Genomic DNA, 19,965 nt, shown 5'->3' with positions numbered 1-19,965 from the left:
AGCTGTTGTCACAAATCAAAAGTGAGAAGAAGAGCATATGTTAGTTGTAAACAGTCAATAAGTTTGCTAATCTAACATTTTGCTACAAACTTGCTGACTTGGTTGAAATTCGTTTTAAAATAACGCCTGTAATACTTAGCAATTGCGCTCGAATTCGAGCAACAGGGACACTAGTTATAACATTAAATGCCGAAAAATTAAATAAGAAGAAGAATGCAGCCGAAAAATATTTTGGGGGGGGGGTCATGACCCCCCTGACCCCCCCCCCCTGGGACCGCCCTTTAGGCCTAACTGCCACAGTGAGAGTAATAGTGACACTAACTCATTACTCTCACTGTGGCAGTTAATAGTGGCTGTAATTTTAATGAAATCCCTGTAAAAAAAATCAATAAATTGTATTAGCTAATTTTGGTTGCACTTCCATATAAGACCTGTGGCACAGCAACATGGAAGTATTTAGTGTAAAGTAATTTTGTCATCTAACGGAACTTTGAAACCTAACTATACCTGATTTAGTATTATATTATTTTTACTTTGATTACTACCAGGGGCCCATTTCATAATAAACTACAAGTTACAAGTTACAACTTGTAACTTGTAATTTCTATTAGATTTGCATTGGGCGATCAGCTGATTTACTAATAATATTAGTTTGTACTTTATTATGAAATGGGCCCCTGGTTATTACCTGGTTTCAGCGCAAGTGTAGCCTTGATTTTTAAATTTTTACAGCTCATTTCAGTAGAAGCGAATTATTATCTCACACTCACAGTTTTGTCTAGTTTGGTTTAATCTTGGTTGGTTTTTTGATTGAAACAGTTAATAAATCTGAATCAGTAAGGACCACCTCTTACTTTTTAAATCGAGTAATGTTATAAAAAGACTAAGGCCTTTTTTTGTTTCAGACTCCAATTGAACCCATGGAGATTAAGACGCCAAGACAAAGCACAGGGAAAATCAAACGGACATCAGCCAAATCCACCACAGCAAACACACTCAAATTGATAGTTCAGTTTCTCCAATGAAAAAAACTCCAAATGTAATGACCTAAAAGGCCATGTCACACCAACATCTGCCGCTCCCGCCGCGGGAGTACCGCGCGCGGATGTTTTTCCTCGAACCATGTCACACCAAAAGTTTGCGTCCGCGGAGGGAGTTTTGAGATGAGTTAATTACAATATTCGTTTTACATAAGAAACTCATCTTGTTTAGTATGCCATGTAAATTTGCAGGTTTTAAGAAAAGTGCTTAAGAAGCAATTGAATGTTTATTAATTTGTTAGTGTAGGGCTACTTTAAAAAGTAAATAATTATTTTTTAAAATTTAATTTAGACCTTGTGTTTGAAGCGTTTTAAATATGGTTGAGGATAAATGATCCACTTTCAGCATTTTGAACGTTATTTTTCGCTACACTACAAAGACTATTTACTTTTTAAATAAAAACATGTGACCATTTTAAAACTAATGTAATTTTTTGCTAAGCCTTCTATTGAAAGTTCAAGTTTACATTGATTGTAAAGTTTTGGTTCTTGCAAATCGAAAAATATAAGCTTACTTAATATACTTAATATAATATAAGCTATTTTGAAATTTATTTAATTACCCTTAAAATGGTGATTCTAATCTAGTAAGGAATAATTTCTGGTATTGTGTCTTTAAAAGTCTGATATAACAAATTCAAGAATTTTGTAAATGTAGCCTATTTGTGAGTGAATCAGAATCATAGCCTACAGTAATAGGCCTTAAAATGCATTCATGGTTCACCTTAAAAGGCGTTCATGGTCATGCCTTAATAAAATAATATATTTCTTTTATTTGCTTTTACATACAGTTCTGCAGTGCTAACAGATTGTTATAATAAAAATTATTTGAACTGTATAAAAAAAACTACATATCCTATTACTTTTAGTTAGAAACGTTAAAGTATGATTTTTAGCCAGGATATATACTCTCTAGTTATAAAACAAAGGAATGCTTGCCATACTAGAAGCTTGATTATAAATATGTTTAGAATTTTCGTCCCTAAGAACTGAATATGCAATGAAAACCTACTCACGGTTCAGATGATCTAATGCAATTTATCATGTAGATATATTACATGTACGGTATCTCTGAATTGTTGGCTATGTCAGGTAATTGCAAATAAATACTAGTATTAACAGAAATGTTATCACCACAAAACGCATTTATTTAACTTTTTTCAAGTAAGAACTCGAAGGTTGAACATGAGCTATCAGCATCAGCCCATTTTATTAACATGCAATTTTAAATTTCGCGCCAACTCCGGCATCACGCAATCATGGGCATTTGATACGACGGGGTGAAGCGGTGAAGGCGGGGGTGGTGTTACGAGAGATAAGGCTTCGTCAACACTACACAACTACAATCAATCGCATCGATAGTAGATGATGTCGTGGTTCGATACGAACGTAACGATAGTCGCGAAATCGCATGGCGTTTTTAGAGGAAAAAGTGCTCACCTATTGGTAGATGCTGAGGAAACGATCAGCTGATAAACGAACACGATCTACACTACACGTCTTGTTTATAAACCTAAACCTGCCTAGTGCGGTAGTGCCTATTTATTTAGGCAGGCAGGCTAGAGGCTAGCTCTAGCTAGATTTTATTCTAGTGTTTATTCAGTCTAACGCAAGTCGTCAAATATTGTGGCGATCACTGAATTTTTAGTTTTATCAATTTTTATAAACAATTTTCTGTTCTGGTTTTATATTAGGTCTACCATAGTCTTCAGTTTTTAACTTTGTGCAAGTAGGTAATTTTTAAACATTGTGGTGTGGCACTGGTGACAGTGGGTGTAAGAAGGTGTAATGTGTTGTTGTGTTTAGTGTTTAGTGTCATAAGGAAGAGTGTTGTAGATTTTCTAGACCACATTTGGTAAAATTTGATGATGTCATCCACGAAGATCTTTATTTATTTATATTGTTAGTTGTTGTTTTATTATTTCAAAAAACAATTATTATACACCGTAAAAGTAAGTCAGTAGCTGCATCAAAACGAAAGAACATTGAAATAAAACAGCGAACCTAACCTTAATAAATGGTAGCCTAGTGGAGTTTCTTTCTCTTAGTTCATAACTCACAAAACAATGAACAAAGTAAAATCCAGGTCTGCTGCTTTTAATAGTTATAAATGGCTAAGTGGTCGTGAAATAGGTTGCAAGCCTTCAATTGGAGTTCAAGACAACTTTATGAAAAGCCTTTACTCAAATATTATGCCTTGTTCAACTTGGGACTACAGTGACTCCACTCAACACTCAATGCCTGGTGGTGTTTTCAACTTAGAATTTTCTCCTGATGGGTGAGTTAAAACATAATTTTCAATCAACCCTAAGTTACCTAGGCCTACCTATTCTATGATACCACAGAGGAAGTTATTCATGTACATTTCCTACTATTAGGCCTACCTAGAAGTTTAAAATACCATAAACTTAGATCATTAAATTAAAATTCATTGTTGTAGCCCCGGAACTGTATTACCTAACTTATATATTAAATTTTTTTTAACTTACATTGCCTTATCATATACAGCGTGTCGTGTGCTAAAAAGAAGCTATTTGAGCAAATTTAATGTATATTCCTGGAATGAAGTGTTTGACAATGGCAGCTCGCTGAAACATGTAAGTTAACACTTAAACAAAGATCAATATTTGGAACAGATAAAGGTACCGGTAACTTAAATGTAAAATCAATCTATATATTAATAGGCAAGCATGTTTCTTTAAGTTTAACCCTCCAAGTGTCTCTAGTTTTTGTCTTAATGTTCGCCCATTTATTGCACAATCGCAGGGTTTTATTAAAATGTATCTTAGAACCTTAAACATAATGTAGGCTAAAGTATACTGTTATATAACTTATATCATTTTGTTTGGAAAATTATGGGCTTCAATGTAACATATAAAACATTACAAAAAAAATGTTCAAAAATTTTTGTAGGGTTAACATTTCTCAAAAATTATAAAATAAATGAAAACAATTTATGTGTGCGCTCAATAAATTGTTATAATTTATATAGGTCTACAAATATTTTAAAATAGCTACTTACTTTGTTCATAATTTTTACGAGGATTCCAAAAATATAACAATAATAACCCTCCGAGTGTCCAGTGGCGGTTCTAGGACCTTGTCAAGGGGGGGCTACCGGGGCGCTTGGGGGGTGGGGAGCACCCCACAATAAAGCAGGGGGGTCCGGGAAAATTTGGAATTTTCAAAGCCGTTTAGTGACTTTCTAAAGCCATTTTTAACACCTAGAAGCGTGTCCAATTGTCCATAAACTCACATTTCACCTGTTGTTTGTCATGAGCAAATAGACATAATAAAAATTGAACAATGACGATTGCATTCACGAATTTCAAAACATACTGTAGACTACGGCCATATCATCCTAAAAGCCGTTGGGTGACTATACAGTCAGTTTTAACGTCTAGAACTGTGTGAAAAACCTCCCATTTTCCCATTTATTTGTCATGAATAAGTAGACATTTTTAAAACTAACTATGACGATTGCATTCATAAATCTCAAAACATATTGTAGGCTACGGCCATATCCCCCTAAGAGTTGTTTACTAACTTTCTAAAGCCATTATTAATGTCTACATCTGTACAAAAACCTCCCATTTTTCACCCGTTATTTGTCTTTGTCAAGAGCAAGTAGACATTTAAAAAATCAAACTATGACGAATTTCAAAACATAGGCCTACTGTAGATTAATAAAGTCATATGTCCTAAAAGCCGTTTGGTGACTTTATAAAGCCATTTCTAACGTCTAGAACTGTGCAAAATTGTTCTAAAACCTTTAAAACCTCACCTGTTAAATGTCACGAAAAGCAAGTAGGCAGACACGTTTTTTAACCTTACGTTTTTCTCCATTTCATGGATCTGTCACAATTGTATAGTATCGAATTCAGTAAGACTATATAAACTAAACACTAGCTTAGTCAATGGTAATAGGCTACTGGCTATTGGTGCTACCGCTGATTGCTGATTGATGCCTGTGTTTAAGCAATAGCTTAAAGTTATAGTGGCTAGCAGACAATTTGACAACTATGGAACATCAGGAAATCAGCTGTTTCCCCGTCCTCGCTCGCGCGTTAGATGCTCCCGCCTTGGCCCTGTCAACAGCTGACTGCTGTAAAAATATGATCATGCGTACAACCAAGGCCCCACTAGAAAAAACTGTTTTTCTAGTGGGGCCTTGGTACAACTTCCATAGCGTAATTTTGTTTTATTCGTTGTGCTATATTGTCGACAAAGTTTATCTATGAGGAACTTAATACTGCTCCTGCCATCGCATATGTATAATAAAAAGTATAATAAAAACTACATTGATGTCTGTATGACATTGCGTGTTTTAAGGACGAAATGCACGTTTAAATTTATTTTTTTCAGGGTCCAAGGGGGGAGCTTTAGCCCCTGTAGCCCCCCCCTTGGAACGGCCCTGCGAGTGTCCATAGTTTAGGTCTTAATGTCCGCCTATTTTTGGCGCATTTGCAAGGTTTTATTGAAACGGATCTGAGAAGCTTAAAACAATGTTAATTCTACTGTTCTATATACCATTTTGTTTGGAAAATCATGGGCTTCAATATTATACATAAAACATAAGGAACATAAGTTTCAAAAAATTTTTTTAGGTAGGCCAAAAAAAATAGCCTATTAGAAAATTTTCAAAAAAAAAATATGTTCGCGCTCAATGAAATTGTATAAATTATAGGCCTATAAATATTTGAAAATAGCCACTTTGTTCTAAATTTTATGAGGATTACAAAAATATATAATAATTTAAGGAAGTAGATTTGCAAATAAATAAGTTATGGGCAAAAAACAGATTTCGGTACATAGCGTTTAGCTAAGAATGCATAGCCTAACCATAGCTAGGAATCTGGCTGATAATTTACATCAATATCACTACCTACTTCTTCAGGATCATCAACCAGCCCTTCAAAATCACTTAAATCTTCTTATAATGCATCACGTATATCACTACTTTTGATTTTTAACACTAAAACAAGGATAAACGTAATAAAACACATCAGTCATCGGTGCGAGGTTAACCAAGCTGTTTACAAATACGCACGTCAGCTGTCTGCTACAATTATGATCAGCTCGAGAAAAAAAAAGCGCTTAGAGACAGACCTCGGGAGAAAGCTTAGAATCTGCCAAAAAAAACTATACCTAACTCGATCCAGTTCAATCCGATTTAGTCAGTCATAGAGCCTTCGCCGTTAACAGTGTTTGTGAGTCGCAAAAGCGACACATAACACTACAGCGGATGTGTTATGAGTCGCTTTTACGACACATAACACTCGGAGGGTTAAAACCTTTTTGGCTCCACTTTAGTAACTTATCTGTCCTACCTCATACGAATGAATATAAGTTAACTTATGGATCGATGTAGGCCTATCGATTATTTCATTCGATAGCCTATATAAAGTTTGGTTAGTTAGTTATCGATATATCGAATAATCTATAGGCTATATTGATATTTTTCATTCAGATGAGTGTAGGACAGATAGGTACTAAAGTGCCTTTTTTCTCAGCTTGTTTGCATTGCAGGGAAAATCTACGCAAACTGTTAAAAATATATTTTCCTGTAGATGTGCAGAATACCTATAAATTAAAATAGGCTTAAAAAAAGCGCAAAAAATGAATTTAAAACTTTTAAAAATTAATATGGGCTTTATGGGTTGTTATGCTAGTGACGAGATAACAACGAAATATAGGCTAAACAGAAAATCAAAACAAATGGAAGAAAATCCAATCTAAGTAGGCCTAATATGTTTTATTTAGGCCCTACAGTGTGGGGTGAAAATAGAGAAGCCTGTAACTTAAGTTACAGCTAGATATTTTTGCTAGAAACGGTTAAGGTGGGGTGGAATATCATTAAAGATGGACCTTTTAGGTTGTAGTGCGATCATGTGTTCATACATGTCAAATTTTGAGTTTAAATAAAAAAAAACTGGCATAGGCCTAGCCTATATTCTTGGAATTGGTTAGGTACACTTCTACTTTTATAAAATCACTTGGCCATTTCAGAGAATATTTACTGTGGAATAGAGTCGTGGTTCCTAATTCGAAATCAACTAGATGGTGAAGTGGGGTGGATGCAACCATGAAGAAAGTATGGCCACGGCTGCTTAAATGTAGCTAAAAAATGACATGAATGATATTTTTGACTGCATATATTGATACATATTATTGGTATGAGTTGTCATTTTCATAGGTAGTAGGTTGGTATATCCGGCCAAATCGTTATCCGGCCAGGGGCTTGGTTCTGTGGGTGGACGGATATGAGGGGTTCTACTGTACAGCGAAAAAGGTTTTCTCGATATCCCACTGCTTCTAACTTAGCTAAAGAAATTCAACTATACATTAAACTTAGCCTACTTATTTTTGGTCGAGTTTTCGACCACTGGATGACCTCTAGTTCAATATTAAATTAATCCTAAGCCCTACTAGCCTACTTAATCTTTGAAGCATATGGCCCAAACAAATAGTAGTGGTAACTTAATTATATCGATGACGGACGTCACGTTAAAATAATATTTTTGTCTTTATTATTGCTAAATAACGTCCTGAATTCAAAAATTATTGTCGATCTATTTAAGGCTATAAGGTGGATTTCAGATTAACCAAACTTTTATTTATAAACACTTTCCCAATTCTTTTACTGTAGGCCTAGACCTACTTGGTTTTTACTTTACTTAAAATTGATGTCCTAGAATAGTTAACAAGTGATTTTAGAACGTTTAGGCTAACTTAAGCTGAGGTTTGGGTCCTAAAGTAAGTAAACTACCTTTACTTTATCTATAATTGCTGATTCACTATTGTCTCTGATCACTTTGTGTTGTCCAAAGGTCAATGGGACATCCGCAAGAATAACACAAACACATCAAACAAAAATTTACAATTCATTCCAATATCAAACGATATTATGTTAGTAGGCTACTCTCCACGTTAGAGACCCTCTTTAGAGGATCTTTGGAGTTGCAAATAAACTTCCAGTTGCTTGACGTGTTGTTGAAAACAATCAGCTGTAGGCTTACTTCACCCACAGTTCATTCCACTTGTAAATGTTATCCGTCCTACCTTGTTTATTCATACATTTTATTTGAACGGCGATATCTTTAGTAATATTCATCAGTGGTGAAAAATAATGGTATATTTGGATTCAGGAGGTAAAAAATATTAATTAAGATAACAAAATTAAAAATCTTTTGGAGGCGCTTAGGCATATATTTAAAAGCCAAGTAACTTTGACTTCTGCATTCCATCAACCCATATATCTGCTGACCAAATAACATAGGCCTAAATCAACATTTTGAGTAAAAGTTAAATGATGGAATAAATTAATTTTTTGCCAAGTAACTCGTGAAATGTGAGTAAATTGTAGGCCTAGCCTATATCTTTCTGGTGTAGAGGAAGATAAAAGCTTTTATATGACATCTCATTAACCCTCCGAGTGGTGTCATAAAAGCGACTCATAACACACTTTGTGTAGTGTTTTGTGTCGCTTTTGCGACTCACAAACACTGTTTACAGCGAAGGCTCTATGACTGACTAAATCGGATTGAACTGGATCGAGTTAGGTATAGGTTTTTTGGCAGATTCTAAGCTTTCTCCCGAGGTCTGTCTCTAAGCGCTTTTTTTTCTCGAGCCGATCATAATTGTATCAGACAGCTGACGTGCGTATTTGTAAACAGCTTGGTTAACCTCGCACCGATGACTGATGTGTTTTATTACGTTTATCATTGTTTTAGTGTTAAAAATGAAAAGTAGTGATATACGTGATGCATTATAAGGAGATTTAAGTGATTTTGAAGGGCTGGTTGATGATCCTGAAGAAGTAGGTAGTGATATTAATGTAAATTATCAGCCAGATTCCTAGCTATGGTTAGGCTATGCATTCTTAGCTAAACGCTATGTACCGAAATCTGTATTTTTCCCATAACTTATTTATTTGCAAATCTACTTCCTCATATTATTATATTTTTGGAATCCTCATAAAATCCTGAACTTTGGCTATTTTAAAATATTTGTAGACCTATAAATTATAACAATTTAAGTTATTGAGCGCAAACTTAAATTTTTTTCATTTATTTTATAATTCTTGAGAAATGTTAACCCCACAAAAATTGTTGAACATTTTTTTTTGTAATGTTTTATATGTTACATTGAAACGCATAATTTTCCAAACAAAATGATATATAAAACAGTATACTTCACATTGTTTTTAAGTTTCTAAGATACATTTTAATAAAACCCTGCGATTGCGCAATAAATGGGCGAACATTAAGACCAAAACTAGAGACACTTGGAGGGTTAATGAACATTTATGAAGAAATAAAGAAGTTAAAATTTATGGCCTATTTTACTGACAAATAAAAGCACTTTAGAAATTATATGGTAATAAGTTACTAGCTGCCACACCCGATCTTGGTAACGGGAAGAGAACTCTAAAGAGAATAATCATGTTCTATAGATCTGCTGTATGAAAATTTATTAAACTCATTTAAACAAATGTCCAGAATTTTGATTAAGCACCAACAGTATCATTTTAGTTCCTTCCATCCAAGTCATTGACTTGATCTGTATTTTACTTAAAGTATTGACCTGCTACTCTGTTTGTATTAAAATATTATTTTTGGGGAAAACAAACACAAACACAATACATTTTTATAAACATTTTGAAAAAAGACAGTCAATAAGTTGATGAATTAAGTTATGCATAAAAAATAAGTCATATTCCCACATTATCAAAAATTATTTATTAAATTAAGAAAATTGTACTGGGGGACCGAGCCTTGCCCGGTTGTGGTTATTTGGGTTTAAAAATTGTTCGTAAACAGACTTTTTATAATTTACAAAAACATTTTTTTTACAAACCATAGACATTTGATTTCTGAAATAATAACAACTCCAATGTAAAAATATGCAACTAAACAAAAATAAGATACGCTTTTATAGTCTTGCTTGCTTAAGTGCTAAAAATCGCACAGATTTTTCTCCCCGCTACAGTCCCCTCTATGTGGTCATTGAAACCTGATGTTCGACTTTTACGCTCACCAATGACAGCAGATAAAGAATGATATCATGATGGTTGGCCACTGGATCGTTAAAATTAGTATAATTAGTATAAAATAGTTAACATAAACCTCACCAATGAGGTTTATGTTACCTGGCTTCTGTCTATGATCCACGGTAGTTTTAGGAAACTACAGCTGTTTCATGCCTCTTTTATTGGCACATCATCAGGTTTGTTGAACGCCAGCTTCCTAATACTGTACATCCCTCGGTATCGAGTTCGTCATGGTTTTAACGGTGAACATTGAAGACATTTAGAAACACGTAAACACACACGAAAAATTTAAACATTAATTAAGGACGGTTGAAAGACAGCGAAACGTGATAAGGCGCCGGTGAAGGGTAAGTCCACGGCCACCTTTAATTCCAGGCTGCGGCCTGGTAGAATTGGCAACGTCGCAAGTAGTGTTGTTTAGTGTCAGACGTCCCATAAGATAACATGGCAGACAAGTGACACCAGCTCACTAATTCGTGTATTATTCATTTAAATTTAAATATACGAACATGAATTTATTAAAATATTTAAAATAAAATATACGGAATTTAGAACCAAAACAAAATGAATTGAAAATCTATATCTGTAAATTTAAAGCGGAGACAATATTTTCATAGTCCAGTAACCAAGCTTTCGTAAATACACAAATACCATTAGCTGCTTCCAAAAAAAACAGCCGTTACAACCCTTTGCAACGTTGCCACTTCGAAGGCTGCGACCTGGAGTTAAAGGTGGCCGTGGAAAGTCGAGACTGTCACGTGTCGGCAGCGCTAACCCCTACCCCTGTTCTGTCCTAATCTCTTCTTTCGTTGTTTTGGTTATCAGATATCAGGATGGCTATGTTGTAAATTATATTACACTCAAAGGATTGTTTTTCGTTCAAAATATGATGTGGTTGTTCTTTTGATGCCTTATATATATGTTGTATTCTTCTATTGTGTCCATATGGCGTCCTTTATTGCAAAAGTGTAAAATATCTAGGTTATTGTACTATTTTACTAAGAATTAAAAAAAGCACTGTTTTATGTCATAACTCAAACTTAACTCACTTTATTTACCTTTTTCCAAACATAGAATAACAAATAAACATATGATTATAATTAATAGAAAATAACAGGTGTTATGAAATGAACTGTTCTCACAACATCCTCCCGTTTAAGTTTGAAAGTTCTTCAACCAGCTTGGTTTGTGTTACCGGTTTCAACAATATATAAACGAGGGCTGTCCAGGATTTTCACAATTTTGTCGTGTCTTCTAAGGTCCACAATCCAAACTGGGTCTCCTATATGAAGAGGATTGAGAGTTTGCACTTTGTGTCTTCTATCATAGTTGTATTTATACTTCTCACGATATGTTTCTTCTCTCTCTTTAAGATCCTTTAGATCTGGTTTTCCAAAAAGAAAATTTCCTGTCTGAGACAATGTGCTCCGTAATCGCCTGTTCATGAGAAGCTGAGAGGGACTGTACCCATTCCAGAGGGGTGTCGTTTGATAGGCTAGAAGCGCTAAATAAGGGTCTTCCACATTTTTCTTTAGAATCATTTTGGCGATTTTCACTGCTGCTTCAGCCTCTCCATTGCTTTGGGAAAATGTTGGGCTACTTGTTATATGATTAAAGCCATACACTTTGGAAAATGTCTTGAAATCTGAATTTTCAAGGACTTGAAATTGAGACCCACAGTCAGACCTAACTTCTTCTGGAATGCTGTGTTGACAGAAAAAGGCTTTGCATCTCATTATCACTTCTTGTGATGTCAATGACTCTAATTCGGCTATTTGAAAATATCTGGAGTAATAATCTGTCACAGTCACAAACCAAACCCCTTCAAGTTTGAGCCATTGCAAGTGTTTTCCATGGTCTGTCAGGGAATGGTGTGGGAAGCAATGGTTCATGGCTGTTTCTTGAATGTTTAATACAAGTAGGGCATGATTTCACCATACTTTCAATGGCTGAAGAGATTCCTGGCCACCAGACTGACTCTTTTGACTGACACTTGGTAATTCCAAAATGACCTTAATGTACTCTTTGAAGTGCCCAAGACTGAAAAGCTGGTGGAATTACAAGTCTTGAACCTCGTAGTATCATCTCATTATCAACACTTAGCTCATCCTTAACTGAATTATATGGTTTTAGATCATCTCGTAATGATGTCTTAAAAGGCCAACCTTGGATGATTATTTTTTTCAGTTCACATTAAGTCGGATATTTATTTTGTTCCTCCAATACCTTAGCAACTATGCAGTCGTTTATATCGATATATCGATGGACGACAAACCATTTGAACAAACGCTTGGGTTTCTTCTTCTAACTCACGGTCATCAGTGCCTGAAAATGGGAGAGGTGCTCTTAAAAGAGCATCAGGAACTAGAAGCTGCTCTCCAGGAATATAAGTCATTGAAAAATCATATCTCATGAGACGCAAGCGAATTCTTTGAATTCTTGGGGACAATGCATCAAGATGTTTGGATTTCAAAATTTGAAGTAGTGGTTTGTGGTCTGTTTGTATTGTTATTCTCTTGCCAATAATAAATTCTTGAAACTTTGCACATGCCCAAGCAACAGCTGTAGCCTCCCTTTCGATGGTTGCATAGTTTTTTCAGAAGGAAGAAGGCTTCGGGATGCAAATGATACTGGTCGTATAGAACCATCATCTTGAACTTGGGAAAGAGTTGATCCTACCCCTTGAAGCGAGGCATCACAAGAGATAATTGTTTCCCGATTTACATCCTAAATGGCTAAGCAAGGAGAGTTAGTCAAAATGAGTTTTATTATTTAATCAAATACCTTTGCCTGCTCTGGACCCCATATCCATGGAACGTTAGCTTGAAGTAATGAATTCATCAGGGCCAAAATCTTAGCTTTGTCAGGAATAAACTTACCAAGAAAGTTTACCATCCCATTGAATCTTTGAAGTTCTTTTACGTTTTTTGGGCAGTCCATTTTGAGAATGGCGGAAACCTTTTCCTTATCAACACAAATTCCATCGGATGAGAGGAAATGCCCGAGGAATTTAATACTTGACTTCCCAAATTCAGTTTTGTCTTTGTTAAGTGTCATTCCTACATTTTTAAGCTTTTCAAGTACTTGCCGAACAACTGTATTATGTTCTTCTTTGGTTTTGCCCCAAATCAGAATATCGTCCTTATGGACTGCGACATTTAACTGGTTTTCTAAGATTTTGTTAATGCATTTCTGAAAATGTTCAGGTGCTGATGTGATTCCAAATGGAAGTTTGAGAAATTTGAAACGTCCAAAAGGGGTAAGGAAAGTTGTTAAGTCCTGGGAATTTGCATTTAAGGGGACTTGCCAAAAACCACTGTTTGCATCAAGTTTTGAAAACCATTTTGCTCCTGAGATTGAGCTGAGAGACGTTTAAATTTTGGGAATCGGATGATAAGACCCTGGATGGATTCATTCAACTTTGTTAAGTCAACACATATGCGGACATCTCCATTAGATTTAGGCACTACTACCATTGCTGAGCACCATTCAGTAGCATGCTCAACTGGTGTGATTACATTATTCTTTATCATACTTTCTAGTTCTTTTTTCACTTGACACATTAGGGGTAAAGGTACTGTCCTATGAGTGGTTATTGCATATGGTTTTGCGCCATCCTTAAGTGCTATTGTGTAAGGGTCAGGAATGACGCCCAGACCACTAAACATTTCATGGTATGCGGTGAAAAAGTCCCTGTCTACCTCTGCAACTGAATTTACAGAAGTTAAAATTTTCAAGTCCTGTATTGCTGGACAACCAAGCAAGGGTGTTATGAGTCCCTTCACTACATATACCATGTGATTTATTTTAACATCTCTGTATTGGATATTAGCTCTAATACAACCTACAGTTTCTAATTTTGTTATACCAGCCCCATACAACTCAACTAGAGTCGGCTGGATCCTACTTGCATCAACTATGCCAGGGGGAATTACTGTTACATCTGCTCCTGAATCAATTTTAAATGTTTGTGGTTTTCCCTCAAATACTAATTCTAGTTATGTAGGGCTTACATTTCGACCCATCCCCAAGTATACCTATGAATACTTTATTATTTGAAGGTCCAAGTTCACTTACTTCATTTTCGTCAGTTACTTCCTGTGCTTCTTTAGATCTGCAGACCTTCGAAAAGTGACCAATCTTTTTGCATAAGTTACATGTTGCGTTTTTTTGCTGGACACGTGCTTCTTGGATGGGACGGTTTATAACCACACCAGATGCATTGCGCTGGGTATTCTTGTTTCTTTTGACGAAACCTATATCCTTGATTTTGATTTGAACTTGATGACGTAGTTGCTTCAATTTGAACTCTTTTCTCGTCACATAAATCTGTCTTCTCTTTCTTTACGTTATCTGCATGTCGTATTACTGTAATGGCCTTGTCTAAATTTATCTCGGGATCTAGCAACACGCGATCACCAAGTTTCTCATCATTTAAACCCAGTATTAATACCATCAACACCATTTCATCATTAAGTGCCCAGTCACAGGTTCTAGCCAAGGAATGGAGGCTAACGATAAACTCTTCAACTGTTTCCTTAATTTTTTGTTGTCTCTTCAAAAATTTTGCTCTTTCGAAAATTAAGTTTCTCCGTGGAATAAAATGTTTGTCAAATAAACCTAAGACTTCTTCAAATGTTCATTTGTTAAATTAAAAGATGCAAAAATCTCATCAGCTTTCTCACCTATGTGTATATTAGAGCGTCGATTTGTTTGTTCTCAGACTCTTCAGATAACCCGAATGCTGACCGATATCTTTGAAATTGTGTTTTCCATCTTGGCCAATCTTCTGGCACAAAGGAGAAACTAGCTGGAGGTTGAACAACTGAATGAGTGTTTGATACAATGATTGACTTTTATAGTTAAATTGTTGTATTCTCTGCTTCTTTCATTTTTATCTTCATAGTCAGATTGTTTCCTTCTAGGATTTTTTTCTGAGGCATAGCTCTAAACCGCTGCCACCATGTACTATTTTACTAAGAATTAAGTGGATGCACTGTTTTATGTCATAACTCAAACTCAACTCACTTTGTTTACCTTTTTCCAAACATAGAATAACAAATAAACATATGATTATAATTCATAGAAAATAACAGGTGTTATGAAATAAACTGTTCTCAAAACAGTTATTGTGAATGTTTGTATAAAGCCCGGGAGGACATTTGAGATAGGAATAGGCCTATATGTTAATCAGGAATGTAAGCTATCATCCTGCCAAATTTCAGCCCAATCCGACCAGAGGTTAATGAGTGATTGAACTTCAAACAAACACACAAACTTTCACGTTTATAATATGGATGCATTGCATGACGTCTAAGTGCCACAAAGTTCAATGATATAAGACAGTCACTCGACGTCCAAAATAAAATTTTTGAGCTGTTTCACAACGTCCAATAGTAAAATTGTAAAATATTTTACTGTTGCACTATGTCCAAATCTCACCGTGGCCAAAAGTACAGTAACTGTAATAAACATAGTCTTTCTGCAAGCTCTGGACATCATGAGATTGGTCGTCGTGAAAAAGCACACTTTACACTCTTAAAAAGTAGCAGGTTGCACCACTTCCAAAGCCGCTGCCAGTTGCACGGCGTCCAATAGCTATCAGCGCTGACCATCAAGCAAATACATTGTTTACAATAGGTCTCGTCAAATTAGACTACAAAATTTAAGTCCAAGCAGAGCAACAGTAATCTTGTTTGTCAGGCATTCAAGCTAAATACAATTTTCTAATCAAAGCTATGTATATATGTCAATTAAAATATGCATGCATGCATAAATTATACTTTCAGATTAAAAAAAAATCAACCTGGTACATTGGGTTTTCTAGGAGCTATTTATACAGTACTAGCAGAGTACCCGTCCTTCGTACGGGGTTAGCATATAAGTATAAAATGCTTATTGCAGTTATACTCAATCTTTACGTTTGGAATGGGGGAGGACACAGTTTGATAAAATTAGCTTCTTTAAATTTACAGTATTCTACCACATGTACCATACACATCTACACATCTACCATACACATCTACCATAGCCATAATGTTCTACCACTACGCCTAAACAATAAAGAAAAATAAATTATAAAAAATTCGCATAATATCACAAATTATTCATTAAATTAAAAACATAAACACAACTGGAAACAATCCTACTTTGACAGATCTCATTGTGTAACACAGTTTTTTGTTGCTGCTTAGTTCAAATTAGCTGTTTTCATAAATGCAAAAAAATATAGTGCTGCACCCTGTTGGTAAATCTTATAACTTTTTAATGCTTTTGCATGTTATAGAACGATTTTTTTTAGTTGGAACAGTTGACTAAATTCTTTAATTCCCTTTAAATATAAATACTTATAAGGTTAACATGGGGAACTACAGAGCCACTGGGGCGGAGCCCTAAAGGATTTTTGAGAAAAGAATATGCCTATATGTTTATCGGGAATGTGAGCTATTATCATGCCAAATTTCAGCCCAATCTGTCTAGTAGTTAATGCGTGATTGAACTTTAAACAAACAAACAAACAAATAAACAAACACACAAACTTTCACATTTATAATATTAGTAAGATTTTAAAGAATATTTATTCAGTATTTCAAAGAATACCTTATCACTCTAATCTACAACATAGTTTGGCTGTTTATGATACCTTTGTGTTCTTGTCAATCTAACTTACTCCTAGATATGTTGATTTTATTCCTTAACCTAGTAAAGTGAACATGAACATCAGTCCTAGACATGTATTTATCAATATATTTCCTCATTAGCCTTATATAAAATAAATATAAAGATATCACAGTCAAAATCCCTGTTTGTAAAAACAAAGGCTTACAATGTGCCGGGAGAGATGAACCAGTTATAAGTCTATTTGTTTCTAATAATGTCCCAGGATGAAAGAAAACTGAAATTTGGGTGTTCTAGCTTATTTACCATTCTAGTAACCCTTATTTGTTTAATTTTCCGACACAAATTTTGTCAGCTTAATATTGCATTTTTTATAACTTTTTAACAAATTTGTATTTTTAAATAATTTTTACCCACTAAGCTTGTTTCAATGTAATGGTTTTCTTGATACTACACACACTTCAGAATGCTTTCTTTAAGAAAATTACAGTCTCATCTCTTATGCACTTGGGGTGGGTCTAATCGATAAATCAGTGGGGAAGTTCTTTCACCTATTTCAAAAATAGTAAAAATTGTAGAGCTTCTAAATTATTGTTCAGATTCGCTATTTGGACAACTTATAGCATGGTTTTTTTCATTCGTTTACTCCTATTAGATTTAGAGATACAAATTAGTGGTTTCTCTTACTATCCCAGCTTCCCCTATACGATTTTATTTCCCCAATTATCTGTAATCAGACTGTAAAAACCAATGCACTGGTAGAGGTTTGCTCAACAATTCTGTAAATCTTCTATACCTTCAAAAATGTTTTAATATACCATTTTATAGGGTTAAAAAACTTTAAAAAGGTTCAAGTGCCACAATTTTTTGAAGTGAAAACTGTAGGTTACGAAAGTGAAATTAAAAATGAGTTTTGCCCTACATTAGTAGGGTTAAGTTAGGTTTTTATCTATCACCGTTTTTTGCATTTTAAGATTTTTATAAAATAAAATTATTGAATATTCTGAGAACCTACAATTAGCCTACTAAATAGAAAACTATAAAAAAGTTATTTAACAAAAACCTTAATGATGCTATTAATTTATTAAAATTAAACTTAAACACTAATTAAAACATACTTTTTACAAAACATATTATTATTATACAAACATATTATTATTTGTTATCATCTGTTAACAAATAATAATTGAGCGGAGTGAAGCGCTGCGAGCAAAGCTAATATAGTTCACTCCTGCTTTTGTTTGATGAATACTCCTCCTGAACGGCTCAAGCAATTTGCACGAAATTTAGCACAGTCATAGTAACCAACCATGGGAAGTTATGAATCTGAATTGGTACAAATTGGACCGCAGGGTTTTTTCCCTACTTGGATTTGATCTTTTAGAAATTTAACATGGGCCTAACCGGTTGATTGGTCGCCATGACATTATTTGCAATATAACTATAAAAAGGTAAACAAGAGTCCCAACATATGTTAGTCAATGAATCATCTAAAATAGCACATTAAAATACCACAGAGAAAAGGGAAAAACAATCGGATTAATAGCATGGAGCATTATTTACTACAAAATGAATAACCATAATATGAATAACCATAATGAGTAACCAGTCCTGTGCTACTGATAGAGGCCAGCCCAAAATTAACTTTGGGTGACTAGACAAATTAACTCATCCATTTGCATAAGCCCTTGGGATTTGAAGATGTCCTTAGGCATAACTAGCTGTGTACCCGTTCTACGCACGGGGATCTTAAAGTATTCAGTTGAAACCTTCTTATATATAAAGAACAGCAGTTGGTTTGCATATTTTCAGATATGCTGGCCAAACTATTATACATAACTTCATTTTATGTTGTTTGTTGTTGTTCCGGATCGGTATGACAATCAATAAAAGGTTAAATTACCTGTGTCCGCTGGTCGATCCTAATGTATCCTATTACAGGAGATGCATTTCGGCAAAATTAAATCGCCATCATCAGTCCTAATATAAGGTCTTGAGCTTCCCCATTATGTGCGTCTTGGAGTCTTTGAAGCACATACACGAACTGTACACTTATACACATGACAAATAAAACATAAATACACGGTAGGCCTACTTTTATTTTTACTATGGACATGTAGACGCGCGTCGGTCGTGTGCCGAGTCTTGACTGAAAACGCTCATTTAAAAAATATAAGTTTCTCAGCCATGTACAACACTGATTCAAGGTCTTTTCCCCGGTTAATAAAACTCAAGAACAATTTTATACACAAAGAATCTATATTTTCATTTACGGTTACCCTACAATAGTTATTGCACTTGCGATTAATTAAATCCGTTATGTAAGGAAAAACGTTTTTAATCTTACTTGGTTTAGATTTGCTTTCAAAACGTGATCGGAATTGGTTACAGTATTTGTAAACAACATTCAATGTAAACATATCAGTGACAGCTAGAAGAAATAATCTTAAATTCGAACAGCTGATCGTTATTTCATAGATGAATATGTGATAAACATTGGGAGAAAACAAAAAGTCGCACAAAATTGAGTTTTTAAACGTCCGTCATTTTATATACAAAGTAGTGACGCCATATTTTAATGTATAAAGACAATCTCGCCAATCCAGTGAATACATTAAAATGATTTGGAACTTGATAGGTACTCTCATTTTTCAGGAGAAGGCCGCGTAAAATGGCTCTTGGGCCGTGAGCCGTGACAGAAAGGAAGACAGACAGAAATTTAGATGAGACTTGTTTCGGTTTCTTTAAGGTATAAAACGTAAAAATAACCTAAAAGTTTATGATTCTGAGCAATGTACAGACAAAACTCTAATTTTATTTATATAGATATCTGATTTTATGAGAGTCCTACCGTATAAAAACACAATCTGCTTTACTTACTGAAATTATGTTTACTAGTGTACATGTTGCTCAAAATATTTTGAAGTAAAGTAGTATTTAAAAACGAATAAAAGTCATAATTTCCAATGAGTTTAAATTATTATACTCATAGATGACTATGTACCTAACAGTTCCATATAATCAAAATTTCTTGTAAATATTTTATAATTTTTCAAAAGCTGATCTGGTGTTTAGTGTATTCTACAATTGTTTCCACTTATAGCCGCATTAGGTTGTCCATGTTGATCTTTGTCAATGATAATGCAGTCTGCATGTACTACCCATTGTCGGCAGTACGTTTACAAATTTCAGTCATTTTTTTTTAGCGATAACATTTTGTTTACATTACTTAAGAACTTCCTGATTTTCTGCATA

General features: G+C 34.6%; 1 protein-coding gene across 1 annotated transcript in view; it reads left to right on the top strand.

Annotated features, from left to right (window-relative positions):
- The first annotated feature begins 2,505 nt into the window (after positions 1-2,505).
- The window catches only part of LOC129005588 (DDB1- and CUL4-associated factor 10), a 77,855-nt gene continuing 60,395 nt past the window's right edge, over positions 2,506-19,965 (top strand). The window contains exon 1 of the mRNA XM_054434518.1: positions 2,506-3,318. Within this exon, the coding sequence (XP_054290493.1) occupies positions 3,107-3,318 (212 nt within the window). The 5' untranslated portion in view covers positions 2,506-3,106. The remainder of the gene's footprint in view (positions 3,319-19,965) is intronic.

This window comes from Macrosteles quadrilineatus, unplaced genomic scaffold (genome assembly GCF_028750875.1).
Source record: "Macrosteles quadrilineatus isolate MER2022 unplaced genomic scaffold, UCM_ALF_1.0 Scaffold_1__1_contigs__length_201487025, whole genome shotgun sequence".
Taxonomy (NCBI): domain Eukaryota; kingdom Metazoa; phylum Arthropoda; class Insecta; order Hemiptera; family Cicadellidae; genus Macrosteles; species Macrosteles quadrilineatus.
The sequence above is the reverse complement of the archived record's forward strand: the minus strand, read 5'-3'. Positions and strand labels throughout refer to the sequence as shown.